Source organism: Muntiacus reevesi, chromosome 7, assembly GCF_963930625.1.
Source record: "Muntiacus reevesi chromosome 7, mMunRee1.1, whole genome shotgun sequence".
In the NCBI taxonomy this organism is placed as follows: Eukaryota; Metazoa; Chordata; class Mammalia; order Artiodactyla; family Cervidae; genus Muntiacus; species Muntiacus reevesi.
This window is the reverse complement of record NC_089255.1, coordinates 96,086,240-96,104,705: the sequence shown is the minus strand read 5'-3', so window position 1 is coordinate 96,104,705 and position 18,466 is coordinate 96,086,240. Positions and strand designations below refer to the sequence as shown.

Here is an 18,466-nt window from a genome sequence, read left to right as displayed (position 1 = left end):
CTTTTTTTCTAACCAACTTTTAGCTTTACTTTTTAAAAAACTACAGTCTTTAAAAATCAGTGATCCGTTATATAATTCTAAAGCATTTGACACTTCTTGCCTTAACAATTTTAAAACCACACACACAAAACTCTGTATTTTCATTCAGTATCCCAAAAGTTTAGTCCTATTTTGCAGTTTACCCATCTGATCTCTGTAATTATATAGTCTGTCATTTAAAATATACTATTTAAATCTAATTTTTAACATTTAAAAAATTATCTTCACTAATATTTTCTGTGGAGTTATTTCTGAGAATGTTATTTTTCGGACTGTGAGAATATGTATGTAGCTATAATCTTGTGGGTTTAAAGTCTGTTCTGATACCTTATGTATATACTTGTAAAAAATTTTTGTATAATTTTGTGATAATGTAGATCCCTAAAATACTTATTTAAAAGGCATACATTAACAGTAAATGAAAGCATTTTAAGGAACTGTTGCCTTTGCCATTCCAACTCTGTTCACCCTACACACCCCACCTCACTCATCCTTTCTCAGAAAGCAAGGGAGGAGATATTTGGGAACCATTTACCAAAGCAGTGCTCAACTCAAAAAGTGTTTATAGTCATGCTTTTCAGACTAAATTCACTTTAAAGAGTAGGACTGAATAACTGTTTTATGCCACCTCCGCACTTTGGGCCACTCCTGTTTTCTGGGGAGTCGAAAAGTGACGGCAGCCATCCAGCTTCTGGAATAAGGACCCTCCCTCATACAGCACCGCTGGGGCCTCACCTGGCTCATCAGTACCAACGGTGATAGCACCACGGTGTAAATTCTGATACCTGAACACAGCAGTGTACAAACATGCCTCAAATGTTTTAATAGATTTCAGCTTTTCCTTAAACTGTCTTTCCATAGTCAAAACAAAACAACAAAGACCCAATGTTAAAACCACTTAATAAACTTACAAACTTGAAAAATTAGACACTTCAGATAGGCAATAAACTTCATATTATGAAAGCAATATATTCCAAGTTTCAAAGATTTGACAAATTCTGCAGAATGTCTTTCATCAGTAGATGGAAACTTTCAAACGCCACAGTCTTCCGTCAGGTAGGACTGGGTGTCATTCACTGAATAAACAAAACCAAAAGTTTTTCAGTTAATTGCTTTAATTAACGTCAGTTAAGAGAAGTTGAGTATTTTCAGACAATATTTGCTCTACAGATTATAAATATAAGATTTGTAAAAGAATAAACTATATAAGGTACATAAAAGATACTAATATATGCATTTAAATGTAAGGGTCACAGTAAAAATATTTTGAAACTTAATGTCAAAGAAAACTGATGTGAAAATCTGTAATTTGAAGGCCTTAAGGTCATGTTCATAGTCTGTTCAGAAGTTAAAGTCTGAGGTAAAGAAGCAACTGCTGAATGAAACAAAATTTGGTTTATGTAGTAAATTATTTTGCCAAAGACCCTTAATTGGACAGCAGACATAAAGTGATGCTTCCCCCAAATCTGTATGCTTACAAATTTAAGGAAGTATTACATATACTAGAAAAGCATTTGAAATGACATTAGAAAAACTACTTCTGACCTTTACCTGGTCTGAGGTCGAATCCATTTCAAGGCATGTCGCGGTGGCACGGTAATGGTGGGGTGATAGAACGTACAGTCAGGCCGCGTACACTGCGTGTTAAACCTACAGTGCTGAAGACAGAGAGCAGTTTCAACCCCTGCAAAGCTAACACGGAAACCCACGGCAACCTGGGCTGACAGTAACCAGCCCCTAGGGCGACGGGGCAGCAGATGCGGACTGTCCACATTTCCTTACAGCTGCTGAAGCCCTCAAACAGGAACCCCCACCAAGACACAAAATCCTGACTGAAGAGTAACAAGGGAACCTTCAAAAGGAACCTGAGCATGTAACAGATTCCTCTCATCCGTGCCATAACCACGTGCCCATCCTGCCCAGCACCCTCCCATTTTCACCCCCATCTGTCCAACCGCAGCTGGGGAACTGAAGGCCTTTTGTAAGTATGGCCGTCAGGCTGCCGTTCCAAAGAGAAGGTGATTCATGCCAAGCAGCTAGGCAGCTGGAGACACCCCGACCGATCTCTAGAGCAGACATTAGAACCATGGGTACACGCATGGACTAGGGATGGCGCTATTAGGTGCCACTGGACCCAGCGTCTCCGGCCTGGCACGAGGGTGGGTGGGGGACACATTCAGGGCAAAGAAGAGCAGAACCCGCCGAGCAGCAGGGAGCGCCCCCTCCCGGGTGGGGTTCAGTCCTATCTGACACTGTGACCCCACTGACTGCAGCCCGCCAGGCTCCTCTGTCTGTGGAGTCTCCAGGCAAGAATCCTGGAGTGGGCTGCCACTTCCTCCTCCAGGGGGTCTTCCTGACCCAGGGACTGAACCCAGGTCCCCGGTACTGCGGGTGGATTCTTTACTGTCTGAGCTACCAGGGTCGGCCATGGGCGATTAGTCCACTGACATTAAACCAGTTCAGACGACTTGGCCTAACGGGCCGCACACGGGCTCAGGGACAACTAGGGAATAACTTACAGGTCTTAAAAACCATGAAGTCAACTCTTACAAAAAAGTTAAACTGGGAAAGGGAAAAAAAAAAAAAAAAAGGAAGACAATATAGTTTTGAACAAGCTGCCACTAAATTCGTTTCTGGGAAGATGAAAGTTCTTACTTTCGGATGATAGAAGGGACACTCCATTTTCTTACAAGCTGGGAAGTAGCGGCACAGCTGACTACTGGAAGGCGGTGCTGGCGCTGTGACTGTGGACAGAGACGAGATTTGGCAAAATAATTTTCAGTACAGTCTGCGGGTGTTTTTATAGGAACTACTTTAAAAAATGGGAGATTTATAATATTCATTAGTCAAGACAAAATACTTTAGAATTGCTATAGAATGGACACACCTGTTCTGTAAACTCGTTAACTGACTGTTAACACGATGATCTCAAACTATTTCTTTTTAATTCAGTTTACAGTCACAAAATGTCATCTTCCCCTCTTCACTCAAATGCAGAAGTGCAGAGTCACTGACCTGGTTTTGGAGGCAGTCCTGGGGTTCTTCGGCTCATGTGAGTGAAGGGACAGTCTGGTTTAGTACATTTTGCATCATATTTACAATTTGGATGAACAAACAGACACTTCTCAGCAAATTTACAATTGGGAAAGGCTCTATAAAACAAAATAAAACGTATTATTCACATTTAATCTCTCAAATGCATGGTTTTTTGTAGAGATGCTCCATTGTACTCTTAATTCCATCACTACGTGTTACACTGAAGTAACAGGAAAAAAAAAAGCAAATTCCCATTTCTAAATGATGCCAGATGTCAAAACAGGACACACATGCCTATTTCAAAGCCCGGGGGATTAACAGATTTTCATCTCAAGCCAAGTCACCGTGAAAGGGAGAGGTGTTTCTTGTGACAAGAAGAGACACCATTTATTCTGTAATTGAGGGCTATGTAACATTCTACACAACAGGGTGTCTGCTACCACCCGGGCGTTCTCCTGGCAAAACTCTTGTGAGCCTTTGCCCTGGTTCATCCTCTACTCCAAGGCACACCTGCCTGTCACTCCTTAAATGTACAGAATCCTCAAAGAAACCCAGGAGTCTCGGTATCTCAAGAGGCACAGAGGCGAGCCCTGCCGCCGCGCCCCCAGACACCAGCAGGGGCTGCCCCCCGCTGCACACAGTGGCAGGAGAGGGCCGGGAGAAGGGAGCGCCCGCAGACACCAGCGTGGGCTGCCCCCCGCCGCACGCAGTGGCAGGAGAGGGCCGGGAGAAGGGAGCGCCCGCAGACACCAGCGTGGGCTGCCCCCCGCCGCACGCAGTGGCAGGAGAGGGCCGGCAGAAGGGAGCGCCCGCAGGAGGGGGCCCGGGCGCCGGGAGCGGCCGCGACTCACTTGCACGGCGACGCGGGGTGGTGGTAGGCGCACGCGTCCCCGTTCCTGCAGGCCGGCCAGTACTTGCAGCGCTCCAGCAGCTTCTCTGGCTTCTGCGCCACGCTCAGCTCGCTCATCTCAGCTACAAAGGGGAATGAGTCACAAGTCTTTCAGTCGTTATAGCCGATTCAGGACCTGACACCTTTAGTAAACGTCCCTCAACACCCAGTCTTACAATCTCACGTTCTTCTATGTCTACAGTTACACAAAACGAATGAGTCCCAATAATACAACTAGAATCTTACAAAAGATTACTAGGAAGTAGACGACAGTGTTCTCACTGTGAAGAGGAAAGTGGACAGTGATGCTCAACAAGAGTCAGTTCTCCCCGAAAAATTCCAATTCTCAAAATTATTTCAGCTGAATGAAGATTAAAAGAGCAAAGAGTGTCAACTAGGGAACCAATAAATGAAATGGGAACTGAAAACACGAGGTGATAAAAAATGTGAACGAATTCTCATATTCAGGTTAAGATGATTGGTGTCTAAAAACAAGTGTTCCCACTCACCGAGGTGCGTACAGTTTTCTAGGTACAGGTGATAAATTCACATCAAGGGACAAAGGGAGGAAAAGGTTTTGCCTAAAGAGTCACAAATGTCATACGACCTACAGGGGCCCAGAGGATCACTTAACAGATCAGAGGGAGGCTGTCCAGAGGCAAGGGGACCCGATGGCAGAAAGCCTCACGGAGGAAGCCTGCTCAAAAGAGCGGCCGGGAGAGCGCACGTGTGACCCCCAGGTGCTCAGCACCGCCCCTCACGGGGTGGGTCAAACGACCCCATCGACGACAACGACGAGAGAAAACGGCAGCAGTGCCGCCCGACTCAGGCAGACAAACACCTTTTCATCTGGGGTCTAAACTCAACTCTATTCTTGTGCTGAGCTGTGTGGCGCGTGCGATCTCAACTCCCGACCAGGGAGGGAACCCAGGAAGCGGGGAGTCCCAACGACTGGGTGGTCAGCGAAGTCCCCTACGACATCTAATTTTTAAATGACAGCAACTAACTGAAACTTAAAACACAGAATAAACCAACTAACACCCGAAGACCATACATAACGAGATGTCAGCTACTGACCCAAGACACCCTAGGAAAAAAAAAAGAATCAAGGGTCTTACTAACAAATTTCCTATTCATGTTTATGAGAGCAAACAGCACTTCAACCACACCACCGAGTCCTCCTGCAGCTCAAACCTGGCTCTTTCGCTGATGGTTGAGCTAGACGCTCAGAGTGTGTTACATCTCTGAACTTCTGTTTCCTCATCTAAACCAAGAGAAACTGTCTTCCTTAGAGCTTTGTGATACGTGGAAACAAGAATGTAGCACAGGTCATCTATCAGACAGACAGACAGTTCCACAGCCAGTGTGAGGAGTACTTCCTGCTCCAGAGCACCCACCTCCGTCTTCCTGAAGAAGACGGCACACAGCCCAGCCCTGAAGCCCACCATGAGCACCCCCGGAAAGCTGCCGAGGCCATGCCCACGCGCCTTGAAACACAGTGAAGGTCATTATCTAGCTCCAGGAGAGGAAACTATCCTTAGTCTCAAAATACAATGGTCTGGAAGGAGGGGTTTTCTCCAATTACAATTTTTTGATGTATAATTCCTGCAGAGAAACTGTGCTTCGCCTTCCCCTCCAGAGAACATACTTTATAATCTCCAGCACATGCACGAGACCCAGACCAAGGGAAAGACATCGATGGATACCCAAGAGCGGGGGATTCTGGAAAATGGAGTGAAGGAGCTATTGACAGATCTCAGGAGCAGTACTAAAGTTAAACACTGTACAAGGAAACTATCTTTCTGAGGAAAAAATGACATCATATGCACACGAAGTTCACAACTCTGGTTTTCTCTAACGTTTACTTCATAAACTATCAACACTCCTCCTGCTTAAGCTTTAAGAGGCAAATTCACTTTTTATTGTAAAGTATACAATCTGTGCTCCTGTGAAAGGCCAGCCAGAGTGGCTTAAAACAGATGCTGCAATTGGTGGCATCCCTGAAACGCTGGACAGGAAGCCACGGAGAGTACACCCCCAGCCGGGCGGGCAGAGCGGGCCAGACGAGCGCCTCCTGAGGGAGTCTTCTCGGCCGCCCGGGCCCTCACTATTGCAGAGCTCCATCTCTGCGCAGCAGCGGGAAACCGAGGCCCAGGCTGAAGCCGTGATGAAGGCGGCTCCCCGTCCCCACAGGCGTCTCCGAGACGGCCACAGCACCGCGCAGGCTGACGAGAGCTCCCACCACCCAGAGGGTCACCGCTACGACGCAGACGCCAAGAAAGCTGCTCGTGCACGTCTACATTCAAACAAAATCAGACCCGAAACTGCGTTTCTCGCGTGGCTCAGGGGTAAAGAATCCACGTGCTAGTGCAAGAGACGCCAGTTGCATCCCTGGGGTGGGAAGACCCCCTGAAGAGCATGGCAACCCGCTCCAGTGTTCTTGCCTGGAGAACCCCAGACAGAGGAGCCTGGCGGGCTACAGTCCATGGGGTCGCAAAGAGTCAGATGCAACTTGGCAACTAAACAAGACCCTAAGGTACCAAAAATTAAACTACCACACTGAAATCCAAAGTGCTAAAAACACCAGAATCTTCTCATATTTTAAATAGAATATACAGGGTCAAGAAATCTGAACTGCCTGACTACTGCAGTTCTTATCACCTGTTAGTAACACTTAAAATTTTTCTTCCTTTGAAAGAAAAGTCAGATTTTACAACTCACTCCACCAACCAAAACTGATTCACAGCAGTCCACTCTGTTCAAGATAATAGCAATAAGTCCTTCGCTCACTGACGATCTCCCCCTAAACGCTACCATGTTTTTAGTGACTAAAAAATGTATTTAATACATTTTTGTATCTCTAACAAGAAAAGGATTACTGTGGGAAAATTTCAGAACCCATTATTGCTTTTTCTTTGATGCTCTTCATATTTAATATTCAGTAACTGTCTCCCTTGCCAATGAAGGTGTTCCTAAAATTTTTATAAGCTGTGAGGAATACGACTGGAATTCTCTATCAAGAATGAAAACGCTCAAGGCACCAGCCCCTGACATCCAGTGAGAGAAGCATTCATCTGCCTAAAATCATATCCCTGTCTGAACTGAGTTCATCTCTACCTCTATGCCTCTATATTAATTTAAACAAAAGGTTTTTTCCTAAACCTCCAAGAAGTACTTTGATGAAGTATTAGATAAGAAACTCCTTTCAAGGGAATTTCACTGAAGTAGAAATAACATCAAAATTCAAAGAGAGTTTTCTGTCAAGTTAATTACTAATTACGAGAGTAACCAACTACTACTGGTTCAAGGGGAATATCACAAATATAGTTTCTAAATGGTAAAAAAAGGTTAAACAAGGTACCAAGCATGAATTCACCCTTTAACAAGCATCACAAAGAGGTATTTGTTGGCCTCCATGGTGGAACTCCATTTTAGTACACACAAAGGACAAACCGTTTCAAATTCAATTGGTCATTTTGTCTGAAGAAGTATAAAGGCCACTACCAAATTATAAATAAGACCTCCAACCAATATTCATTCGAGGTAGAGACGCACGGCACAGACGTCCTCCACAAGGCCAGCACCCTGAGAGGGCGGGCTGAGCCCCCACACACCGTTTGCAAAGCTACCATCTGGGTCCTCAAGCTGCCTGCTCAGCACGCGGGCACGCTGCGGGCGGAGGGGACCCGCGAGTCCCCCGTGCGAGGCTGCAGGGTGCTGGGCGGCTCTCATTCCTTCAGAGCTCATGTCCTCCTCTTGATCTGACATGTATCCTGGGGGGCTGGGGACACCGTCCAGCGTCACTATAAACTTGGGACTTGCAGGTTTATCTGGTTGTACAAGATCTCTGCCAGACAGATAGAAAATACCACAGAATTAGGGAAACGCACAAAAAGCCAAGCCTCCTACAGCGCTCTTCAAAACACTATCACTGCCTTGACTGGTCTGCGGCTCCTTCACTAACAAACAAGCCCTGACAGGACTCCCAGGGACAACTAGCGGATTGCTACTCACACACGATGACTACGGCCAATCACTGTGGCGTCAACACCAGCCCTTCAGGCTGCCCTCAGGGCGCTCTCCCTCAGCCCTGACCCCAACACCCACTTGACCCTCACAGGGTCATATGGAAACAAATGGAAAACTCAGCATCTATGCTCAGAACACAAGAGCCAGCCAGTCGTTCTATATTTAAAATAAGTTTATTAACTCTACATTTGTTTCCTTACAGAACAGTCCATTATCTACGGCAATAATCACCCCAACCCAATTTGCTAACTCTCTGATGAGATCTCCTAATTCTTATCATCTGGCTTTTAAAATTTCATTTCCTGGATATGTATAAAGAAATTAATCTTATTAAAAGACCTAAATCATATACTGACTTATTTGTATGATAACAGATTTCTGAATAAGAAAGATGAACTGAGATTTTTGAAAACTGGGTGTGCCTTATGATACACGGCCTGACTTCTCCATCAGTACAGCATCTACTCTAGGGGCCAGGACGGGCAGGAGGGAGCTGGGCGCTAGCGGTTAACCTCCACTATCTACCAGCACACATCAGCTACACAAAGAAAAGAATCCATCTACCGTGTCTGCATAAGGTGTCCTGAAAGGACCCGAAGGGCATCTGCAGTCTTCATCCCCGACTCCTGGTTTGGTGCCACTACTAGCTCCTCAGACAGCTTTGGCTTCTTCAGAATAAATGATCTTGTGTCTGCATGGACCATGGATTCCATGTCATAGTAATCTGAGCCAAAAAAATTGGCCACAAATGTTTACTTTTGAATATATCTTGCATTCCCAATATCACACATGTGAGAAGAATGTCAATTCTTAATATATTTGTAATTATTTTAAACGAAAATTACAGTGATTCTACTTAGGAACAGGGCTGCAATTCTAAGCCAAACATCTTTTCAAAGAAGTCACGCATTCCTTGCTCATACAGCATATTACCAAGGCATTCGAATGAACTTCCTGCCTACAGCATAAAAGGCTCTTCCACGAGGCACCCAACGGGATATTGTTAACAATATAAACTTAAAAGTGCAACAATACTTTCTAGAAACAAAGAGTCCTAATGCACCCTTGAATTATGATAAGAAAGCTGTTTTTAAAAAACTCTTTCTCAAATCTGTTTTGTTCATTTTGCACACTTACAGAACAGAACACACCCTGATGAAAACAATAAAAGTGGCATAGTTTCTGCCTGGTTGAAGACAGACTACTTTGAAAGAGAATTTTAAGATGAACAGACATTGATAAAAACACAGCAAGGATAACACTGAACTTTAACACAAGCAGCCACAGATCACATCACCTATAATGTAATTTTCAAGCTCGACTATTTTATAAAATATACCAAGACCTGGAGCCCAGGACACAGGCTGCCGACCCCGCAACAGGCATCACTGACTAATGTTAGTAAGCAGTACTGCTCTTTAAATGAACAGGCAACAGAAGCCAAAGTTCAGAGGACACTTATTCAGGTTCACTCATTTAGTAAAATGAATACCTAAGAGCACTGTGCTAGCTACACAAGCAAAAAAAATAGAAAAACACAAGTGAAAAAACACAATAGAAAAAATAGATGGACACAGTGGCAGGCCGAATAGATTAAGCAGCAAGGAGGCTTGAGGCCTAAAGGATCTTGTATGTGCCCCTGTGCCGATGAGCTTGGATTCTGGTCAAAAGTAATAAGTAAACCAGGGTTTCAAAATAGTAAACTGATATGAGCACTTTTTTTTTTAAGAAAAGCAGACAGTGGCAGGAATGGACTAGGTCCCAGATCTCAGCCATGGGGCTGCTGCCCAGCCATCACCCTTTCGCAAACCTAGAGGAGAGGAGACAGGTTCCACACTCACGTGGGCACTAGCAGTCCCAGGAGCTGCGTTTTCAGCTACCGTCCTAGGAAGGAGGCAAACCTGCCTCCCCCTGCAAGGGCAGGAGAGCCGCAGACAAGGGTAGGAGGAGAGGGGGAGGAACACGCGTCAGGACAGGACAAAGAGCAGGCTTAGAAGTGGGCAGAGATACACTTCTGTTTCAGACTTCTGCAGTCTGAGGTCTCTGCACGACTCTCAGGTGTTCAGAAAGAAGCTGAAGACTCAGATTTGATTATTACGAGGGGGAAAGAAGTAAGAAACAGTCTCTGCTGATGGTGAGATGAGAACATGTGATCAACTGTACATATTCAGTGCGGCTATCTTCTCCCTGAATCCTCAGGGAGCCCAGGAAGCAGTTACTTCCCAGGCTGCAGACGCCCAGTTTGCACTCAGAGTCCTCCCGCTTCGCGTCCCACAGCTAGCAGACAGAGGGGCCAGAGTTTAGTCCGTGGGCTGCGGTTCCTCACCACCCTCCTCTCTTAGAGGCATAGCAGTTCTACTAGCCTGCATCTCAGGAGAATACAGATGAGACGAAAATAATACTCAGGGCAAGACACAGGATAATGGTAACATTTTAAGGGGCAGGAGAGGAAGGGAACTGAAGGAGATGGAAAAGGAACTAGTAGAAGAACAGACAGTGAAGTCCCAGAAGCCAAAAGATTGAACATAGAAGAAATCATGGGAACGTCAGTGCCACACATCAGAGTGCAGAGAAGTGTGCACAGAACACAGCTGTATTCTCGACACGAGCTTCCTGTCACCCCTTCAAGACTCCTGAGCGTGGTCTGGGTCAGGCAGAGCAGACAGATGACAGAGTGAGCGACATCTCCTGGGTGAGGACCACAGGCTGAATCCACACACTTGCACCCTCCTGAAACGCTAATAAAATGTCAGTAAAGGGTTAAATTAACAACAACAAAAAGAACCTCACAAAGAAAATAATTGTAAAAGAAAAGACAACCCAGGACTTTCCTGATGCTCCAGGGGTGAAGAGCCTACATTTCCTCTGCAGGGGGAACGTGACATGTCGGGGCGGTAACCACATTTTAAAAGTGAAAAACTAACTTAGTAGATCTCCAGAAGCGGAGTCTTCAACTAACAATGAAGAGATATGGATCCCAAGACTCTTCCCAGGCCAAGGCAGGGGCAGCACAAGGGCCCTGGGAAGGGGCTAGGAGAAGGCAGGGCACGGCAGAAGCGGCTCAAGGGTCCGTCCAGAAGCAGAGGGCTCCCCCTGAAGCCTATGTGTGGTCTTCTCTTCTGTGACCCTTGCCGCGGCTACTCGCCCGCCTCAAGCCTGGAAGACACTTGGATAACTGGAGATACGCTTTCCTCTTGATCACTGCTCAAGAGGCTTGCGGATGAAGCATCACGGTCTGACAGAAAGGTGCAAAATCAACTCAGTGCGTACTATTAAAACTGTACAAAGCAGTTAGATTTCCTGATAGTCTTTGACCACTTCTCCTCTGGAGAAAAGTGGAGCTTTAGACTCCTGAAAAGGTAAAAACAGAGGGTTTCTAGACTAATGAATGCCAGCCATGTTGCAAGAAGTACCATTCTGAAAACTGTGTGTGTCTGTGTGTGTGTGTGTCTGTGTGTCTGAGTGTGTCTGTGTCTGTGTGTGCCTGTGTGTCTGTGTGTCTGAGTGTGTCTGTGTCTGTGTCTGTGTGTGCCTGTGTGTCTGTGTGTGTGTCTCTGTGTGTGTGTCTGTGTGTGTGTGTGTGTACAGTAAACATCACACATTAGTTATTGCTGAGGTGCCTCCCTGAGTCCCGTCCCCACTGAGCTCCCAGAACCCTGGCACCCAATCCACTTCTTGAACCATCTTTCTCTGGAAAAGCTGACCAAACTAGAAGACTCAAAGACACAGACATCATAGCACCGCCAAAGCAGACAGGCAAGACAAACCACTCTTCTACTGCAGGATCTACGTTCAAAAGTCCAAAGTCCCTGACCTCATCCTCTAATTAATGAACCCAAAAGGCCAATCAGCTTAAGTACCCCGCTCTCAAATACAAGCCAACCAAGGATCCTCAGACATCTGAGAACCCCTTCCGTGAAAGACAGTGATCAAAAAAAAACCACCTGGAGAAAACAAGACCAAGCAGGTAGGGGAGAAAATGTCCAAAACCACCTTTAATATCTGCAGAGAAATAAGGAAGTACAGAGTACACGAAATAAAACCAGAGTGTTAAAAAAATGAAAGGAATACAAAGAAACAAAGGGGTCTCAGAAATAACAAAAAGTGGTGGGAGGGAGGCAAAGGATGTGTTCACTCATAAGCCTTGTAGAACTGCGTGATGCAAACAGGATACGCACCATGGGTGAAAATAACAAGGAAACAAAAAATGCGCAAACACTGATGATGCAAACACACAGTGACCTCAGGTACCAAACATCTTGAATGAAAGTGCTCGTATGCAGAAGCAGGACAGAATGCTGGGAAATGAGAGGGCAAAATCAAGGATGCAGAGGATCTCAACACTTTCACAGAGAGAAGGGAGGGGCCAGAGAGAGGGAGAGGAAAGCCACAGAAGGGGGTCAACACCAAAGTATCTGCCAACTGGATACCATCTGGCATCTGGGTAGAAGGCAATCCTTGGAGAGAATAGGCACACCTTTCTGAGCAGAAGGCCAGGAAGGGTAAGGGAATATCGTTGCTGACTGTGGAGTCCTGAACACAGGTGAGGAAAATTCAGTTAGGAGTCGATAGGGAGCAGTCGAGGAACCAGAGCTTCCAACAACAGGCAGATTTAGAGAAAACAGAAAAAACAGGATCTGAATTTACGAGTCCAGGGATCCGATGGCTCCATTCATTTATTCAGCAGTTATCAAGCACTTAGCACGCATCTGGCAGGGGCCGGGCACTGGGAGCACAGACATGAACAAGGCACTTGCCGCGGCTGAGGGAGCCACGGTATGTGCCGTGTGTGCTGGGGGTCAGGGAGGCAGGTGAGCAAGCTACAGCAGCTCTCAGAATGGCAAGCTCTGGGTGGGCACCTGGCCACAAAACTGTAACATGAAGTCAGAGTGAGAATGAGGTTTCACAGGCCAGAGAACACAAAAGCAGTCCAGGGCAATGGACAAAGTTCAATGAAACGCAGGGTAAGGATTCAAGAGGTCGCTAAAGCAAAGGCGTGAGCAGCCAACGGTTTCCAGGGAACAGGGTGACATGGCATCACAGGAAGCAAGTTTCTGCATGAGGTAAACAATGTAAACACCACACAGCGTGAAGAAAATGCAGATCCTGACTCCTGGCCCTAAAATATTTTCATAGATCTTAATGTAGTATCTTAGGGCACGATCTAAGAGATACAGGATACATTAAATGAGGTGTAAGGAATGGAAATAGCAGCTGAAAAATGCTACATTACAAAAGAAAATTTAATATTATTACCAACCTTGACTGATCTGCAGAGTTTCTGCCATTACGGGGTCAATTTGTAATCGGGATAACAACTGCCTCTGTTGAGTTCCTAGAACATAAATTTAAAAACTTCACTATGCTGAAAAAACAAACAATAGTAGCGCGTGTGCTTCCCAGAAATTAAGACCAAAATAATCTTTCTGGGTTCCTAATTGAAAGTCTTTAAAATAACTTAAAGCTTCCACAATACAATTTAATAATAATCCTAGACCAAAGGTTTGTAAGACAGAAACCTGTACTGAGGTTAAACCAAAAACGACCACGGTTCTCCCTGTCTGGAAGCTGGCTTCCCTGACTGGGAGCAGCACAGTGGTAACGGCAAAGGGCTGCGGAAGCCAGCGGGAGGAGCTGCGCGGGCTCGGCTGGCTCCCTGGGAGACGGGCGGCGGCCGGGCAAGATCCCCGCGAGGAGGGCCTCCGTCTGCGGCCGGGCTCTCAGCGGGTAAGTCAGCCCCCACCGCAGACACAGAATCCGCAAAGGACACACTGCAGGCCCGGATGGGCACAGAGAACAAAGCACAAAGGAGACAGGGTCCCATACCACAGAGCGCGGGAACAAGCGCCGCGCCATCCTGTGGGAAAAGACGCGCAGCTAGAGGGTTAGCTCTTAAACGGATTCACGAGTTTCTGTTACACCGCAAAACAGAACAGAACAGAGACACGGAACTGAGCTTTCTATCTTCAGGTTGAGGTCCGCGAGGGCGTCATACTTCAAACGTCCCCGGCCTAGTGCGCAGCACACTCAGGCCTCACTTGCTGATTCAAGAGATACAGTACATGTAGGAAGGAACGTAGTTGACGTTCTAAATGCCACTGAAGTATCAGGAAGATTGTGCAGGCTAACGCTTCGTAAATCTGTCAGTTTCACAAGGACAGTTGTGCTCACTCAGAGCAGGCACGTTAAGTTGGCAGCTGCTCACCAACTGTCATGTTTCATTAAGATGTTTTTTAAAAAGTTTAAAATTTGCCAAATTTTTATCAGCTCTTTTCTTTTAAATATAAGTTACACTACATTACTCCTTAGTGATGTGCCCTGCTCCCCAAAATAAGTTAATTTCTTCCAAAATTACCATGGTTGAAAATACAGTAAATCCTCAGGAGCTGACCTGAAACAGATATTTAGCCAAGTTGTATTCCTGCAGGACTGCCTGGGAAACTGACGTGTTATTAGGTTACAGGAAGTATGCTGTTCCAATTCAAATAGTAACAGATCTCTTTAGCATAAACAGTGAACACTGAAAGAATTATACATTTTAAAGTAATATCACAAAATAGATAGATGAAAGAAGACATTCTCTCACATTTCAAGTTTTGTTTCACCCCTCTAACCTTTTCAAAACATCAGTTTTAGAAATCCACTAAACAGGATAGAATTCTAAGGTCTGGGTTTCTAAGACAAATCATGTACAAGATTCTGTCATTAAAGGTCCACGAAAAATTCAAGTTCTCTGTGACTTGCTGCCTCCATATGAAAACTATAGTCAAGTTACCCAATGATACCACATTCTAAGAATTTACCTTTCTCAATGTTTCTAAGGAAGCCAATTATTTTTACATCAGTAATCCTTGACTGTGACTCAAAATCTACTTCCTCTTGAAGATCTTCAAACTGTCTGCTGCCTTCAGATGTTGTTGAATACTCATTCATTTTAACCTCCAAAGATGAAATTTTTGCTTCATTCTGTGACACTCTAACATTAAGATCGAACAGATTTGCTTCCACTGTCAAAATTGCTGCTTTCATCCCTTTAATTTCATTGATATCAGTTGATATTTTCCTTAAAAGATGGGAAATATTGTCTAGCTCATTCAGTGAACAAGAGGAACTTGTTACAGAACCTAAGTCAACTGGCCCAGGTGAAAAGAAAATTGGTAAAGATGGTGATGGAAACCTTGATGACATTTTCACAAAATTCTCTCCCTCTTAATACTTAGTAATTTTTCCTTCACACCACACTAAGCTTTCATCAAAAGTAAAAGCAATCATTAAGGCTGTGACTTTAAGAAGTATTAAGCATCAGTAACATTTTAAAACCTGTAATTGAAAAGACAGGATTGTACATTTCTGGAGTCAGAACTCAAAATAAATCTGAAAATACTCAACAAACCAGACTAATTTTCTCTCTGCTTCAACCAAGAAGCCCTAATATGCAGCCCCCTGTATCCTGTAAGTCTTACAGCCCCTCTCCCAACAACAGACCCTATTATTACACAGGAAACAATTCTGGCTTGCGATTGGCTGGAAGCAGACAGGTGACACACCAAGAATTTTCTATTATTTACCTCACATGAAAAGGGTCACTGAAGATCTGAGGCATAAAAAAGCAATGTAACATAAAGTACTTTACACCTGAATATGATGTGAACTTAACGTACTTTTGCTCATCAACGTACCCGGAATTGTCAAGCTTCACATTGTTTTTAAACTGCTTTATCTAGTATCTTGAATTTCATTTCCCCTTGAAAATAGTAACAGGACACTATTTGGAGGCTAACTGGACGTATGATCACACCCATGTGTCTCTAATGAGACACAAATCTTATTAAAATTATATATGGTGATGATGGAATTCAACTGTACTGATATAAGACATGGTGGAAATTTAAGGACAGAGACAATGAGGATTTGGCCTTGGTCTGCTGCTAGATCATTATTAGATAGGTGACTTTTCGCCATTCTGTGGGCTGCCTTTTTCTTTTTTTCCATTTATTTTTATTAGTTGGAGGCTAATTACTTTACAGTATTGTAGTGGTTTTTGCCATACATTGACATGAATCAGCCATGGATTTACATGTGTTCCCCATCCCGATGCCCCCTCCCGCCTCCCTCTCCATGCCATCCCTCTGGGTCTTCCCAGTGCACCAGCCCTGAGCACTTGTCTCATGCATCCAACCTGGGCTGGTGATCTGTTTCACCCTTGATAGTATACTTGTTGCAATGCTATTCTCTCAGAACATCCCACCCTCACCTTCTCCCACAGAGTCCAAAAGTCTGTTCTGTACATCTGTGTCTCTTTTTCTGTTTTGCATATAGGGTTATCATTACCATCTTTTTAAATTCCATATATATGTGTTAGTATACTGTACTGGTCTTTATCTTTCTGGCTTACTTCACTCTGTATAATGGGCTCCAGTTTCATCCATCTCATTAGAACTGATTCAAATGAATTCTTTTTAACGGCTGAGTAATATTCCATGGTGTATATGTACCATAGCTTCCTTATCCGTTCGTCTGCTGATGGCATCTAGGTTGCTTCCACGTCCTGGCTATTGCCTTTTCCTTGATCGCACCTTTTGAAGCACAGAAGCTTTGAACTTTGATAAAGTCCAACTTAACCTGTTTTTTCTTTAGCTGCATGTGCTCCTGGCGCCATATACAAGGAACAATTTTCTAGTTCAAGTTCACTTAGTTATACCTAACACATTCTCCTAAGAGTATTGTCATTTTAGTTTTTACACTTATGCATCTGATCCATTTTGAGTTAATTTTCATGTATGGTGTAGGGTAAGGATCCAACTTTATTCTTTTGCATGTGCCTATCCAGTCGTCAAGCATCATTTGTTGAAAAGAATGCTTTTTCCCCAATGAACAGCCTTTACATCCTTGTCAAAATTCAACAGATCATAAGCACACTGCTTCATTTCTGGAATCTCACCCTGATTCGACTGATTTATACGTACACCCTTATGCCCCAGGAGATGGCACAGCTGCAGCTCTGCAGTACGTTTTGAAACTGGAAAATATAAGTCCTCTAATTTTATTATTTTTCAATAGTTATGGCTATTGCAAGTTCTTTTTCTTTCTATGTAAATTTCAGAATCAGCTTGCATCTCCTGCAAAAAAGCCAGCAGAGATTTTAACAAAGACTGAGTTGAATCTAAAATCTGTTTGGGGAGTACCATCATCTTAACAAAATTAAAGGCTTCCGATCCAAGAGAATGTCTCCTGCATTCAGAGAGTGTCTGAGAATGCATCAGAGAATCTCTTTCCATGGCAGTAGTTTGAGAGAGGTTTTTACTTTGGTTTACTCACTAAGCCAACAGATAAGCTGGGTAAAATATGAGGATACAAGATGGTGAACACGACTCCCCACAGCCCCTCCAAAAGAATTTGTATAAATAACTGCAGCCTTTGGCTTCCCAGTAACAGAATAAAGAAAAAGCACTGACATTTATATAAAAATCTTTATTTACTTCTTCACTGTTATCTGTAAATTAACCTAAATCTTCAAAATCTTTATACAGAAAATAATTTTCAAAATTTACAAGGCTTTGGAGCCACATGGAATTCCTCAGGAGCGCCAGCTAACAGAGGAGCGTGGCACACCCTGGATGCCAACAGGCTCCCCGGAGGGCAGCAGACACGGCTGCAGTGAGAAGCAGGAGAGCGGTCCTGCAGGGGGCAGGCCACAAAGAGACAGGAGCCCAGAAAGAGCCCACTGGGGGCTTCCTGCTCACCCCCGTGAGCCCAGCTCGACTCCAGAATGCAAAATAAGCAAAGATCCTTCCACAGACTCCAATGTCAATACTCATCAACAGAGAAAACATATTCTTGGGAAACCAGAACTCAGAAAGGTTAAGGTCAGTGAGGGAGGGAGGGGGGATGGGGAAGGGGAACACATGTAAATCCACGGCTGATTCACGTCAACGTATGGCAAAAACCACTACAGTACTGTAAAGTAAGTAGCCTCCAACTAATAAAAATAAATGGGAAGAAAAAAAAAAAAAAGGTCAGTGAGTGAGCAGCAGAGCCTAGTTTAACACCCTAGCAGTCTATCACCCTGAGCCCCTACTCATAATCACTGTATTATGATACTTCTACGATACAGTAAATGGAACAAAACATGTTACAAAGAAAACCCATGTGGTGTAACTCTTTTTATACATACGTGTATGTGTGCACAGAAATACACTTAGAATTCTACTCTACCTAGGAAGAATGGATATGTACAAACATATTTTAAGAAACACTAAGACTACAGACATACGCCCGTCTGCAAGTGCAGTGCTTACCTCTGAGAGGGACAGTGGGCAGAATGAAGAGGGGACTTTCTTGTTTTCTCTGAATATGAAAACTCCTTTTTCATATTCATATTTTCATTTTCAAATGTCTCTCACAGTGATTCCAGTCCAACATGATACGTTAAGTATGTACATTTATAGCCTCTCCTTCTGGAGAGTCCATAAA

General features: G+C 44.4%; 1 protein-coding gene across 5 annotated transcripts in view; it reads right to left on the bottom strand.

The window, feature by feature from the left end:
• Positions 1-839: 839 nt before the first annotated feature.
• The window catches only part of ZC3H14 (zinc finger CCCH-type containing 14), a 38,760-nt gene continuing 21,133 nt past the window's right edge, over positions 840-18,466 (bottom strand). For 2 of the 5 annotated variants that reach the window (XM_065941694.1, XM_065941696.1), the window contains exons 10-17: positions 13,254-13,328; positions 8,558-8,717; positions 7,579-7,811; positions 3,927-4,047; positions 3,055-3,191; positions 2,695-2,783; positions 1,591-1,697; positions 840-1,115 (exon numbers count right to left, since the gene is read on the bottom strand). In XM_065941694.1, the coding sequence (XP_065797766.1) occupies positions 1,109-1,115; positions 1,591-1,697; positions 2,695-2,783; positions 3,055-3,191; positions 3,927-4,047; positions 7,579-7,811; positions 8,558-8,717; positions 13,254-13,328 (929 nt within the window). In that variant the 3' untranslated portion in view covers positions 840-1,108. The remainder of the gene's footprint in view (positions 1,116-1,590; positions 1,698-2,694; positions 2,784-3,054; positions 3,192-3,926; positions 4,048-7,578; positions 7,812-8,557; positions 8,718-13,253; positions 13,329-18,466) is intronic. The other 3 variants (XM_065941695.1, XM_065941697.1, XM_065941698.1) reach the window with 3 other exon arrangements.